The sequence below is a fragment of the Peromyscus eremicus genome, chromosome 8a (assembly GCF_949786415.1).
Source record: "Peromyscus eremicus chromosome 8a, PerEre_H2_v1, whole genome shotgun sequence".
Classification (NCBI taxonomy): Eukaryota; Metazoa; Chordata; class Mammalia; order Rodentia; family Cricetidae; genus Peromyscus; species Peromyscus eremicus.
The window spans coordinates 32,689,654-32,702,196 of NC_081423.1; the positions used below are offsets into that span (position 1 = coordinate 32,689,654).

The 12,543-nt window shown below is 47.0% G+C and overlaps 1 protein-coding gene across 1 annotated transcript; it reads right to left on the reverse strand.

Moving 5' to 3' along the window:
- Positions 1 to 855: 855 nt before the first annotated feature.
- LOC131916561 (fibroin heavy chain-like) lies at positions 856 to 12,042 on the reverse strand. Its single transcript, XM_059269910.1, has 3 exons — positions 12,038 to 12,042; positions 1,989 to 4,252; positions 856 to 968 (listed from the first exon to the last, which is right to left on the reverse strand). The coding sequence occupies exons 1-3, from the start codon at positions 12,040 to 12,042 to the stop codon at positions 940 to 942; spliced, it is 2,298 nt and encodes a 765-aa protein (XP_059125893.1). The 3' UTR covers positions 856 to 939.
- Between the last annotated feature and the right edge of the window lie 501 nt (positions 12,043 to 12,543).

Consider the following 12,543-nt stretch of genomic DNA (forward strand, 5'->3'; position numbering starts at 1 on the left):
ACCTAGAATCATTTCAATCTGACCATAGGCATGTCTATGGGGAACTGTCTTGATTGGTTTGATTAAGATAGGAAGACTCATCCATTGTGGGTGGTACCACTCCCTGGGTTTGGGTCTTGAACTGTTTAAGTGTAAGGATGGAACTGAACATGCTGGGCGGTGGTGGCACACGCCTTTAATCGCAGCACTCGGGAGGCAGAGCCAGGTGGATCTCTGTGAGTTCGAGGCCAGTCTAGGGTACAGAGTGAGTTCCAGGAAAGATGCAAAGCTACACAGAGACACCCTGTCTTGAAAAACCAAAAAAAAAAAAAAAAAAGATTCAGAGGATGGAACTGAACACAGCAAGCATGTATGCATTTATTCTCCTTACCCTTGACTGGAAAAGTAACTGGCTGCTTCAAGTTCCTACCTTGACTTTCCTTCAATGATAGACTGTAACCTGAAACTGTATGCCAAATAAGCCCTTCCTCCCTTATGTTGCTTTTTTGTCAGAGTGTTTTATCACAGCAATAGAAGTAAAAAAAAAAATAGGACAAGGTGGTTCCAAGAAGAAAGACCAACCTTCCCCAAGGCTCTGAATAGAAATTGGTACCACTGTAGTGTCCTGAGGAATGAAGGATCAAAGAATATCCTGAGTCAGAACCTTCAGCAACAATGACCATCCTCTGAGTGGGCAAGGGAAGTTGGGAAGACTTGCTTCCAAGGGGACATGTGGGTCGTAGCTGTGACCAGTAGAAGGGACACAATCATATTAAGAGGTAACATGTATCACACACGAGTATAAATCAGATGCTACAGCAAGCATTCTGGGTAACAATCTTATTAAGTATCAAAATGGCTCTACATAGAATGTGATACTACACAGAGTACAGAAACTGGTCACTCGGGCTTGGAGATCAGTATTATGTATCCAGTGGCATGCAGCCATCCTCAGGTCAATTAATTACATCGGGCCTTGGCTCCATCATCTGTAAAAGATGTAAATAAGAGTAAGTATGTGAAGAGAAATGAAGGGGAGTTAATAACTACAGCGTGTTTGATATCATAGAGGTCATATTAGTGATTAATCTAGGCCAGTGGTCCTCAACCTGTGGGTCAAGGTCCCTCTGGGGGTCGAACAACCCTTTCACAGGGGTCACCTAAGACCATCAGAAATACCAGGTATTTACATTACTATTCATAACAGTTACGAAGTAGCAATAAAAATAATTTTCTGGTCAGGGGTCACCACAACATGAGGAACTACTTTAAAGGATTGCATCATTGGGAAGGTTGAGAACCACTGTTCCAGACTATCTTGGTTTGTGTATGTGAGCTTTGTGAGGACAGACAACTCACTTTTCACATTGAGCTGTGTGTGTGTGTGTGTGTGTGTGTGTGTGTGTGTGTTGCCCAAATAAGCAAGGAAGAGGGGCAGAAACGGGCAACTCCATCAGCAGTAGCCTCCAACAACAGAACCCTGACTGTTCTCACCTAGAGGAAAACCAATGCAAAGTGCCCCTTTTATATTCCAGGATCCACTGGGTTAGATCAACATCCCCCAGTCATCCAACTTTGACTTCCAGCACAAAGTGGGTGAGACTGGAACACTGTGTCTCTGGGCAGAGTTAGCAATCTTAGTGGGTCCACTAAGTTCCCATAGGCAAGGTGAGAGTTTCCTGGGCTGCCCCAAGAACAAAGATACTAAACCCCTAGCAAAGGCCGAGCAGCCAGTTACTTGAGGGACAGACCCTCTATGGGCCAGGAAATTTGTTTCTTTATAATCAGACAAATCAAAGTGGGGTTTAGGGAGAACCAGGGAAAAAATGACTCATAGAGGCAATCATTAGATTATGAGAAGGATACCAGGCCAAGGACTCTGCATCTTCCTAGAGCTCTCTCTGCTCTGAGTGAGTGTTGGGACGGGGAGGAGAGGTGTTGTAGGAAGTCCCTGCAGCAGACACAGTGAAAGCTAGGTGGTATTGCTGACTATGCAGCCTTCCACATACCCCTCAAGACCCTGTTGATCCACTGCATGGCAGTTTTCTTCTCTAAGTCAAAGTCTTCTGCCGTGATTCGACAGGATAGTTCTAGAGGTGGGGGCAAAATCAATGGGATGTCTCTTCTATGAGGCGGCAACAGAGGGACCTTGCGTCTCACAGGCTTTGGGATATCAGGCGCAGGGAGGTCGTTCCTTGGGTCTCCTTGCTTGACTTGAGGAGCATCTGTGATAGCTGCTTTCTTGGCCTTCCTCTTTTTCTTTTCCTTTTTTTTCGAGTCACCTGAAGCTTCGGGACCTTTCTCACTGCCTTTCTTTGGAGCCCCCTTCGACCGCGACGAGGTTGAGCTGGGGAGTGGTGGTGCAGCACCTGGGATAGGGTCACCTGAAGCTGAGCGGCCTTTCTCTCTGCCTTTCTTTGCAGCCCGCTTTGACCGGGATGAGGCTGGGCTGGGGAGTGGCAGAGCGTCTGCAGCAGCCCCTGAAGCAGCACCTGGAGCAGCACCTGGAGCAGCACCTGGGACAGCACCTGGGGCAGCATCTGCAGCAGCACCTGGGGCAGCACCTGAAGCAGCGCCTGGAGCAGCATCTGCAGCAGCACCTGAAGCAGCACTTGGGGCAGCATCTGCAGCATCACCTGAAGCAGCGCCTGGGGCAGCATCTGCAGCAGCACCTAGGGCAGCATCTGCAGCAGCACCTGAAGCACCACCTGGAGCAGCATCTGCAGCAGCACCTAGGGCAGCATCTGCAGCAGCACCTGAAGCACCACCTGGAGCAGCATCTGCAGCAGCACCTAGGGCAGCATCTGCAGCAGCACCTGAAGCACCACCTGGAGCAGCATCTGCAGCAGCACCTAGGGCAGCATCTGCAGCAGCACCTGAAGCAGCACCTGGAGCAGCATCTGCAGCAGCACCTAGGGCAGCATCTGCAGCAGCACCTGAAGCACCACCTGGAGCAGCATCTGCAGCAGCACCTAGGGCAGCATCTGCAGCAGCACCTGAAGCACCACCTGGAGCAGCATCTGCAGCAGCACCTAGGGCAGCATCTGCAGCAGCACCTGAAGCAGCACCTGGAGCAGCATCTGCAGCAGCACCTGAAGCAGCACCTGGAGCAGCACCTGGGACAGCACCTGCAGCAGCACCTGGGACAGCACCTGCAGCAGCACCTGGGACAGCACCTGTAGCAGCACTAGGGGCAGCACCTCGGGTTGCACGTGCAGCATCGCCTTTGGCAGCCCATGAAACGGCGTCAGGGGCAGCGCCTTGGGTAGCACCTGCAGCAGCAGCTCTAGGAGCACCTGCAGCAGCATCTGGGGCAGCCCCTCCGGTAGCATGTGCACGTGCAGCAGCACCTGTGGCCGCGCCTGAAGCAGTGCCAGGGACAGCAGCTCGGGTATCACGTGCATAAATTCTCTCTGGTGGCCACTGTGCTAGAGTGGAACTGTAGGAGCTGGCAATGGCATTTCGTTTGTATGAGCTCTTGAAGGCTATCTGGGATTTTTTAATACAGCTCTTTGCTGAGTTCTTGAAACAGATACCCCCACCCAAAGGACCCGGCCTGGGTGTAAAAGAAGAGAGCACATTGTTGACAATCAGACGTCCAAATGCAGATGGGGCACTCACATCGCCATCAGAGTCCTTTCCCTGACCAGAAGGCCTCTTGGTGACTGGGGAATCTTTCTCCTGCTTGGCAGATCCTTCACCTTTTCCCAAAGTAATGAGGTCTTTCTTTTTCTTTGCTCGCATTCTTTTGCTTTTGCTTTGGCTGCTCTCTTGGAGAGCACTAATCTGTATCTCCTTCCTAGATTGAGTCGAGAGGTAGCCAGTGAGGAAAGACCATATAATCAGGACGGGCTGCGCCAGAACAAAACTGAGCGTTGCTCTGCCCTTAGTAGAGACCACCTTCAGAATCATTGAGCTTCGGGGCATCCTGGAAGCCGACAGAGTCGGCACTGAGTCGTGCTGGCCACACAAGAACATTGAGGAAAAGACTCCGATGAGTAAGTCCCAAGCCTTCTCCACTGCATATCGCTTCGTGTGGACAACCGCCACGCGCCCAGGGTGCTCCTGGGAATCAGCTAAAGCCTCATCATCTTCTAAAGACAGGCTGCTGTCAGCCATGTTCAGACACTCGTCCATGGAATTAACCCAGGGAGACTGGGGAATACGGTGGACCAGTGGCGGGGGCCTCTTCTGTAGGTCCCCAGTGGATACAGTCAGGGACGGACAGCGAGGGCGAACCCAGCCCAGCCGGACAGCTCTGCACGATCGACGCCTTCAAATGGAGTCAACGGTTCAGAGACGCTTCCCTAGCTGCCGAAGGAGCCCACAGTGAGGCACGCACTGTGGAACGTGTTGCCTATGACGCGGCACTGGAACGTGTGAGCGAAGAAAGGGCACGAGCAAAGGCCACGCGAGGGAAGGGCGCGCACTAGGACCCCCTGTTGCCGATAAAAGTGACACTGGGACTACCTGCTCTCTTGTCTGGAGACCAGTAGACAGCCCCGCCCCCCACTGTTGGAACCCTGTGACACTGAGGTGCCCCGGCCAGAGAACTATGGAGCTGCTGGACTCCGAGTTCAAAAGCGTCCCCTGGAGGTGGCAGCATCCTCCCCTCCCCCAAATAGAGGAAGGGACAACTGCTCAGAACCAGAGCTTACTGGTGCCATCCAGATACTGTGAGGCAGGTGTAACACGAATCTTAAAAAGTCTTATAACAAGCAGGGCGGCGGTGGCGCACGCCATTAATCCCAGCACTCGGGAGGCAGAGGCAGGTGGATCTCTCTGAGTTCGAGGCCAGCCTAGTCTACAGAGCGAGATCCAGGACAAGCACCAAAACTACACAGAGAAACCCAGTCTCAAAAAATAAAAAAAAAAGCCGGGCGGTGGTGGCGCACGCCTTTAATCCCAGCACTCGGGAGGCAGAGGCAGGCGGATCTCTGTGACTTCGAGGCCAGCCTGGGCTACCAAGTGAGTTCCAGGAAAGGCGCAAAGCTACACAGAGAAACCCTGTCTCGAAAAACCAAAAAAAAAAAAAAAAAAAAAAGTCTTATAACAAGCAGGGCGGCGGTGGCGCATGCCATTAATCCCAGCACTGGGGAGGCAGAGGCAGGTGTATCTCTCTGAGTTCGAGGCCAGCCTAGTCTACAGAGCGAGATCCAGGACAAGCATCAAAACTACACAGAGAAACCCAGTCTCAAAAAATAAAAAAAATAAAAAAAAAACAGAGCCAGATATTGGGGTAAAAGCTGAAAGATCAGAGAAGCAGAACAGCCAGCCACTGGCTTACCTCTAGAAATCCTCAGCCTCAAGAGAGCAAGTTCCTGTTTCCTCACACCTTATATACCTTTATATCTTTATGTGTCTTGCCATATTACTTCCTGGGATTAAAGGTGTGTCACCACTGCCTGGTTCTGTTTCTTTCATGTAGCCCAGTGTGGCCTTGAACTCACAGAGATCCAGATGGATCTCTGCCTCCCAAGTGATAGGATTAAAGGTGTGTGCCACCACTGCCTGACCTCTATGTCTAATTTAGAGACTGGCTCTGTCCTCTGATCCCCAGGTAAGCTTTATTGGGATACACAAGCTATCACCACACACAACTTCCATTGAAATGTTCAAAAAAAAAACTATCATTTTAAAGTTTAAGGTTAAACAATTTCTACATCAAAATCTGGTCATTAGAGGGAACTCATAAAATTTAGATCAACAGCTATGAAGCCTGCATGGGACTGGATTAGGCCCTCTGCATAGCGAGACAGTTGTGTAGCTTGATCTGCTTAAGGGGCCTGCTGAGGGATGTCTTTCTATATGCTGTGAATATGTGTTGCTCTGATTGGTTGATAAATAAAGCTGTGTTGACCTATGGCAAGGCAGTTTAGAGGCAAGCAGGAAATACAAGCAGATAGACAGGAAGAAGAAAGGAGAGGGGAGAGAGACAGGAGCCAGCCGCCCAAGGAGCAACATGTAATAGGGCACAGGTAAAGCCATGGAACATGTGGTGATACACAGATTCATAGTTATGGGTTAATTTAAGATATAAGAGCTAGCTAGCAAGAGGCCTGTCGTAGCCTATACAGTTTGTAAATAATATAAGCCTCTGTGTATTTACTTGGGTCTGAGCGGCTGTGGGACCAAGCAGGACACAGGATAACTTCCGACTACAGGGGCCCCCTGGCAGTAGGATCAGAATCCATCCCTGGTGCATGAGCAGGCTTTTTGGAGCCCACTACCTGTGATGGGACACCTCACACAGCCTTGAAGCAGGGAGAGGGGCTTGGACCTGCCTCTACTAGGTGTACCTCCCCATGGGAGGCTGTACCTTCTTGTAGGAGGGAATGGGAGGGTGGGTTGGAAGGGAGAGGCTAGAGGGGCAGGAGGAGGGAAAAGGGGGATCTTTAATTGGTATTTAAAATGAATAAAAACTTTTCTTAATAAGTAAATAAACAAATCTGGTCATTGATAGATATGATAGCTCAGATGAATCTCAAAAAGCATTGTGCTAGGTCAATGAATTACATCCACAAGTTATGTACTTACCTCACAACCCCATAGATATGTTATTCTTTTAGAGAGGCACACTCCCAAGATGGAGAGTAAATCAGTGATTCCCAGGGCTTAGAGCTGGAGGAGGGATTGAATATAAACTATAACATGAAGGAAACTGGGAGACTGAGAAGATAATCATGTAGGCTGATCATAGCAGCTGGTACAAGCATCTATGCATTTGACAAAATTTAGGATGCATCACGGAGAAGTTTACTATAGGTAACTTTAAAAAATAAGTATTTAAGTTGACACTTTATTAACCATAACTTTAAACTTAAAATCAGTTTTTTTTATTTTTAAAAAATTGTGACAGAGTGTCTCTATTATGTAGCTCTGTTTGTCTTGGAACTCGCTATATAGAGAGACCAAACTGTCCTCAAATTCCCAGAGACCTACCTGCCTCTGTCTTCCCAGTGCTGGGATTAAAGGTGTGCACCATCACACACGGCTAAATAAAAATACTTTTAAAAGGCATTGATTCTTCACTTGGACCCACAGAGTAACCAAAGCAGGATGAATTAAAGCCTGGCATCCATCTTATTTTGCATGTCTCCTTTACTTCAGGTCAGTCACCTGCTAACCCTACACATAAGCATGTTAATAACTCAAGGAATGTCTGTCTAAAAGCAAAGGATGTCTGACCAGTCTCGTCCCCCTTTATGGCTGGAGGCAAAAATAAAGATAAGAGCAACTGAATTATCTTCCTATCAGCTTTCACAGAGTCCTGTACCAGACACATAAACGTCATTGTCCTAACCCCTCAGGCCCCTTGGATAGCGGAAGAAGCCCACAGACAGATCACCCCAATCATGAGAACACCCAAGCAGAAGCAGTCATCTCATAGGAACCAGCTTGTCCCTTCAAACAATAAACATTTCTTTGGAGAACCTTGCAGGACCAGACCTGAGATAATGATCAGCCAGACAGCACAGAATTGCACACCTCACTCTCTGCCCCAGCTCTTCCTCTGTTGAAACCTAAAGCCCTGTCAGTGTCCTGCAGATAGACTTCGTCTGTTTCTCTTCCTAGTGTGCCACACAGATTAAATCTCCTTTCTCTGCTTTTCACTGTCTCTTGCCTCTTTAGCATACTTGAGTGGACTGACCAGCCTAATCCCTTGGGACTCCCTGATTTAAGACATTAGCTTTATCATTTTTTTTTTATCATGACCCTTTCCTATCTGTATTAGTCATGATTCTCTAGAGGAATAAAACTGATAGAGAGAGGGGGAATTTATTAATACATATATTAAAATTAAAATCTATACATATGTGGATTTATTAGCGTGGCTTACAGGCTGTGGTCCAGCTAGTCCAACAATGGCTGTCTCCTGACAGAAAGTACAGGAATCCAACAGTTGTTCAGCCCACAAGTCTGGATGTCTCAGCTGGTCTTCAGGATACGTTGAAATCCCAAAGAGTCAGGTCTAATGCCAGTGAAGGGGTGCCTCAGGCAGCAGGAAACAGAAACTTGTGAGTGGAAATGAGGCCAAGCAGGCGGAAAGTTAAAGCCTCTTTCTTCCAGGCCAATTATAAACATCACCCAGATTTAAAGTGATGTCTTCCTACCTCAAATGAAACAATTAATGCCTGGATTAAGTTATTGTAGTAATTTCCCATTGACTTTAATCACAGGACATGGCAACACCAAGAACCACCCTAAAGGATCTCCTGCATTCCAGACATAATCTTCTTCACCTCCACTATGGGGAAGGAATTCATGTTTCCCTTGGTAATCTAGATCAGTCAACCCTCCTAACAGTTATTCCTTTCTTAGCTTGTTGCTTAAGGGCATCAGAAACCCAAAAGTAGCCAGGGGGGAGTCTGAGCTTCCAGCTCAATGAAACATTTGCTGTATCTCCAGGAAGGAATGCTCCCCTCTCTGGAACCAAACTTTCTAGGCTAGCAGAACATAAGGTCACAGGAACAGGAAGTAAAAATTGTCCTAGTGGATCACTAAGGGTGATAGTGAATGGAGCCATTCGTGTGTGTGTGTGTGTGTGTGTGTGTGTATCCATATATTCATATATATATACAGTATTATTTAAAATAACTTTTAAATTTAATTTTTTTTTTTTTGGTTTTTTGAGACAGGGTTTCTCTGTGTAGCTTTGCACCTTTCCTGAAACTCACTCTGTAGACCAGGCTAGCCTCAAACTCACAGAGATCCGCCTGGCTCTGCCTCCTGAGTGCTGGGGTTAAAGGCGTGCGCCACCACCACCCAGCAAATTTAAATATTTTTTATACTCTTCCCTCCCCCGAATTTATCCAGATCCTCCTCTTCTTCCTACCCCTCAAACTTTAAGTTCTTTCTCAAAAAACACACCAAAAATTTAATACAACAAGATTCCAAAACTTTGATAACAAAATACATCACCAAAAGAAAAAAAAAACTGTAACCAAATTAAAGCGCGCACACACACACACAAAATACTCCTGAATATGAGTTCTGTCCTGGAGTGATGGATATACACTGTATTACTCCAGTGGTAATTTATTTTTCCCTCTCCCAGCAGGTATAAATGACAGTTCTATTGTTAACTTTTACCCTAGTGGCTAGGTTTACATTCATTTACTCTTTTTGTGTTTTGCTTTGGGTTTTGTTTGTTTGTTTGTTTTGTTTTTCAAGACAGGGTTTCTCTGTGTAGCCCTGGGTGTCCTGGAACTTACTCTGTAGTCTAGGCTGACCTCAAACTCACAGAGATCCACCTGCCTCTGCCTCCTGAGTGCTGGAATTAAAGACGTGCGCCACCACCATCTAGCTCATTCATTTTTTAAAGAGCACAACAAAATAACAAGATAAAACAAAAGCTATCACATTGAAGTCGGACAGGACAGACCAGCAGAAGAAGAGCCACAGAGAGGGTGCAAGAGTCAGAGACCCGCTTGCTCACATGCTCGACAATCCTATAAAAACATGAACTGGGAGCCATAATACAAGCTCAGAGGACCTGGTGCAGACCCGAGCAGGCCCTGTGCACACTGCCTCAGTCTCTGTGAGTTCATATGAGCTTCGCTCTTGTTAATTTAGAGGGTCTTGTTGTCTCGGTGTCCTCCACCCCTTCCAGCTCTTACCTTCTTTCTGCCTCCTCTTCCGAGGAGTCTCCTGAGCTCTGAGGAGAGGATTTTAAAAGAGATATCCCATTTTGGGCTGAGTGTTTCAGGGTCTTCCACTCTCTTGTAATGTCTGGCTTGGGTCTCTGTATTTGTTCTCATCTGCTGCAGGAGGAAGCTTCTCTGATGATGGCTGAGCAAGGGTCTATGAGTACAGCAGGATGTCATTAGGAGTCATTTTATCACTACTTTTTTTTTTCTAAGACTAGTATTATTTCATTTTGCCCTAGGTCCCTAGACTATCTAGTCTCAGGTTCTTGGTCACCCAAGCAGTGTCAGATATGGGTTCCATCTTGTGAAGTGGGCCTTAAGTCAGATCAGTTATTGGTTGGTTGCTCCCACAAGCATTGTACCACCATTGCCCTAGCATATCTTGCAGGTAGTACACCGCTGTAGACAAAGGAGAACAATTTCCTTTTGATGTGGGTGGTTTGAATGAGAATGCCCCCAAAAGGCCCATATGTTTGAATGCTTGGTCACCAGTTAGTGGAACCGTTTGGGCAGAACTAGGAGGTGTGGCCTTGCTGGAGTAGGTGTGGTCATGTTAGAGGAGATGTGTCACCTGAGGTGGGCTTTGAGGTTTTAAAAACCCATACCAGATTCAGTCTCTCTCTCTCTCTCTCTCTCTCTCTCTCTCTCTCTCTCTCTCTCTCTCTCTCTCTCTGCCTGAAACTTGTGGATCAGATATGAGCTCTCAGCTACTTCTCCAGGACGATGCCTGCTGCCTGCTGCCATGCTCCTCAATATGATAATCATGGACAAACCCTCTGAAACTGTAAACTAAATTATTTTTTTTCTATAAGTTTCCTTGGTTATGGTGTCTCCTCAAAGCAATAGAACAGTAGCTAAGACACTATCTAAGGCCTTATTAACCCTAGATGGACTGACTCTCCCAGGGCTGGCCAATGCACAGAGATAATGAACAATCCACTCCAGAGAAAATTTGTGGACTCTATCCCTAGCACCAGGTGAGAAAAATAAAAGAACAAAGATAAATGAGCTAATCTTACAGCAGCCTCCCTCATCTATCAGGCTGTCATCCTCTGGACCCCATCTCCCTGATCTAAGCACTCCAGTGTCCTAGCACCAGCAATCAGACAAGTAGGGATAGCCCAGTACCCAAGGGCCGACTTAAAATCATCCAAACTGGCCAATCCCAAGCCTGCTTACTCTATCTCACCCCTCCCTTCCTATGGAAACCATAATAACTAACAGCTCTTAAACACATTATCCCTCTGCCTTCTGATTAGCCCTGGAGAGCCTCCTTGTACTCCCTTCCTGAGTCACATGTTCCCCTCCTTGGATCTGTGAGTGACAGTCTTTTTCCAATGGCAGCCATCTTAAATAATAAAACCTGTATTTAAACAGGCACACGAATTATTGGGAATCACCAAGACACTTCAAGAGAGAATGAATAGATGTGGTTTGCTGTCACAAATGAAGGATTTGTTCCAGACCCATATACTTTCAAGGTGGCTTGGTACGGCACAAAGACAGGTGACTAGACCTTTGGACTAGACCAGAGAACCCAGAGACAGGTTTAGCTCACAGACAACTTTAAAACACATCTTGCAATGTACTTCACATGTGGTCCTTCTGCTTATGTGATCCATGCCCCAAGAGATGTCCTCAGCTGGGGACCACTGGTGGCATAAGCATCTCCAAGCCATAAACCCTAGAGTCCTTCAAAGAGGGAAAGTGTGCTGGCCTCTACCTACTTCATTTTCTCAATATGCAAATTAAGATAGATGTTACGATTGCACGGTAGTGGTTTGGTGTATTATTTATTTTGTTGCCATGGTAAAACACCATGAGCAGATGCAGCTTAGGAAATAAAGAGTTTGCTTTGTCTTAGAGCTCCATAGTGGCAGGGTAGGCGTGGCAACAAGCAGCAGGAGGAAGTAGCTAAGAGATCGCATCTTCAACACAAACAAGAAACCCCGAGGGAATCAGAAATAGGTTGAGGCTATCAGCTCTCAAAGCCTGCCTCCAGTGACATGCTTCCTCCAGCAAGGCTCCACTTCCTAAAGTGTCCCCCAAGCAGCGTCCCCAACTGGTGACCAAGTGTTCAAATACATGAGCCCATGAGTGATGTATCTCATTGGAAGTGTTACACGTGGCCAGCCGATTCAACAAAGGCAAGAACCTCCTGCTTGCTCCTATCTTTAGCATGAGTGCCTGCCACGTAACAGGACAAACCTGACTAACTGCTGAATGGACAAGCAAATGCAAATGCTATAGGTACTTAGCACAGAGTCTGGGAGCATCTGATTAGTGTAACTACCTCACTGGGCCTGCTGGCATCCCAGCAGAGGTGGGAAGGAAGGAAGAGGTGCATCTGCGGATGTCACGGGTGTCAGGATAGCTTTTCTGCTGATTAGTCAGTTCTACTCTCCTACGGCATCCGTGATCTTAAAAGGACAAATTATGAATGCTAAATACCATTACGAAGGCCTCACTAAATGCAGTTTGGAAAGATAATGTGAATCACTCCAATTTAAAAAAAATAAATAACTGGAGAAGTAATTCTAAAGATGACCCATCTAAGGTACAAAATATGGCCACATGGTGGCACCATGTAGCCAGTCAACAGACAGTTGCCGTCATTAGTGACTTACAGTCCAGGCTGTTACATGCCAGCATCTCAGCCTTCACATGTATTTTCTGTGAATATCCTGTTTTAAAGTCCTCATCACTGAGATCATTCTTCCCTGGAGGACAGAGCTGAGAGATAGCAGGAAAAACTGACATCTGAGAGTCTGTGAGATAGAAAGTTATAGACATGCAAGACCAACAGACACAAATGTAGGAGCACCAAGAACAGGCACATAGCCACCTGTGATAGGACATGTTTGTGATCCCAGCACTTGGGAGGCTGAGACAGTAGGATTTCCATGAGTTTGAG

Bases quoted from the DNA above. Each gene is read 5' to 3' on its own strand.
- LOC131916561 (XM_059269910.1), bottom strand. The intron at 969-1,988 runs GTATGTGGAAGG...CATCTTTTACAG, and splicing joins GATCAACAGGGTCTTGAGGG to ATGATGGAGCCAAGGCCCGA.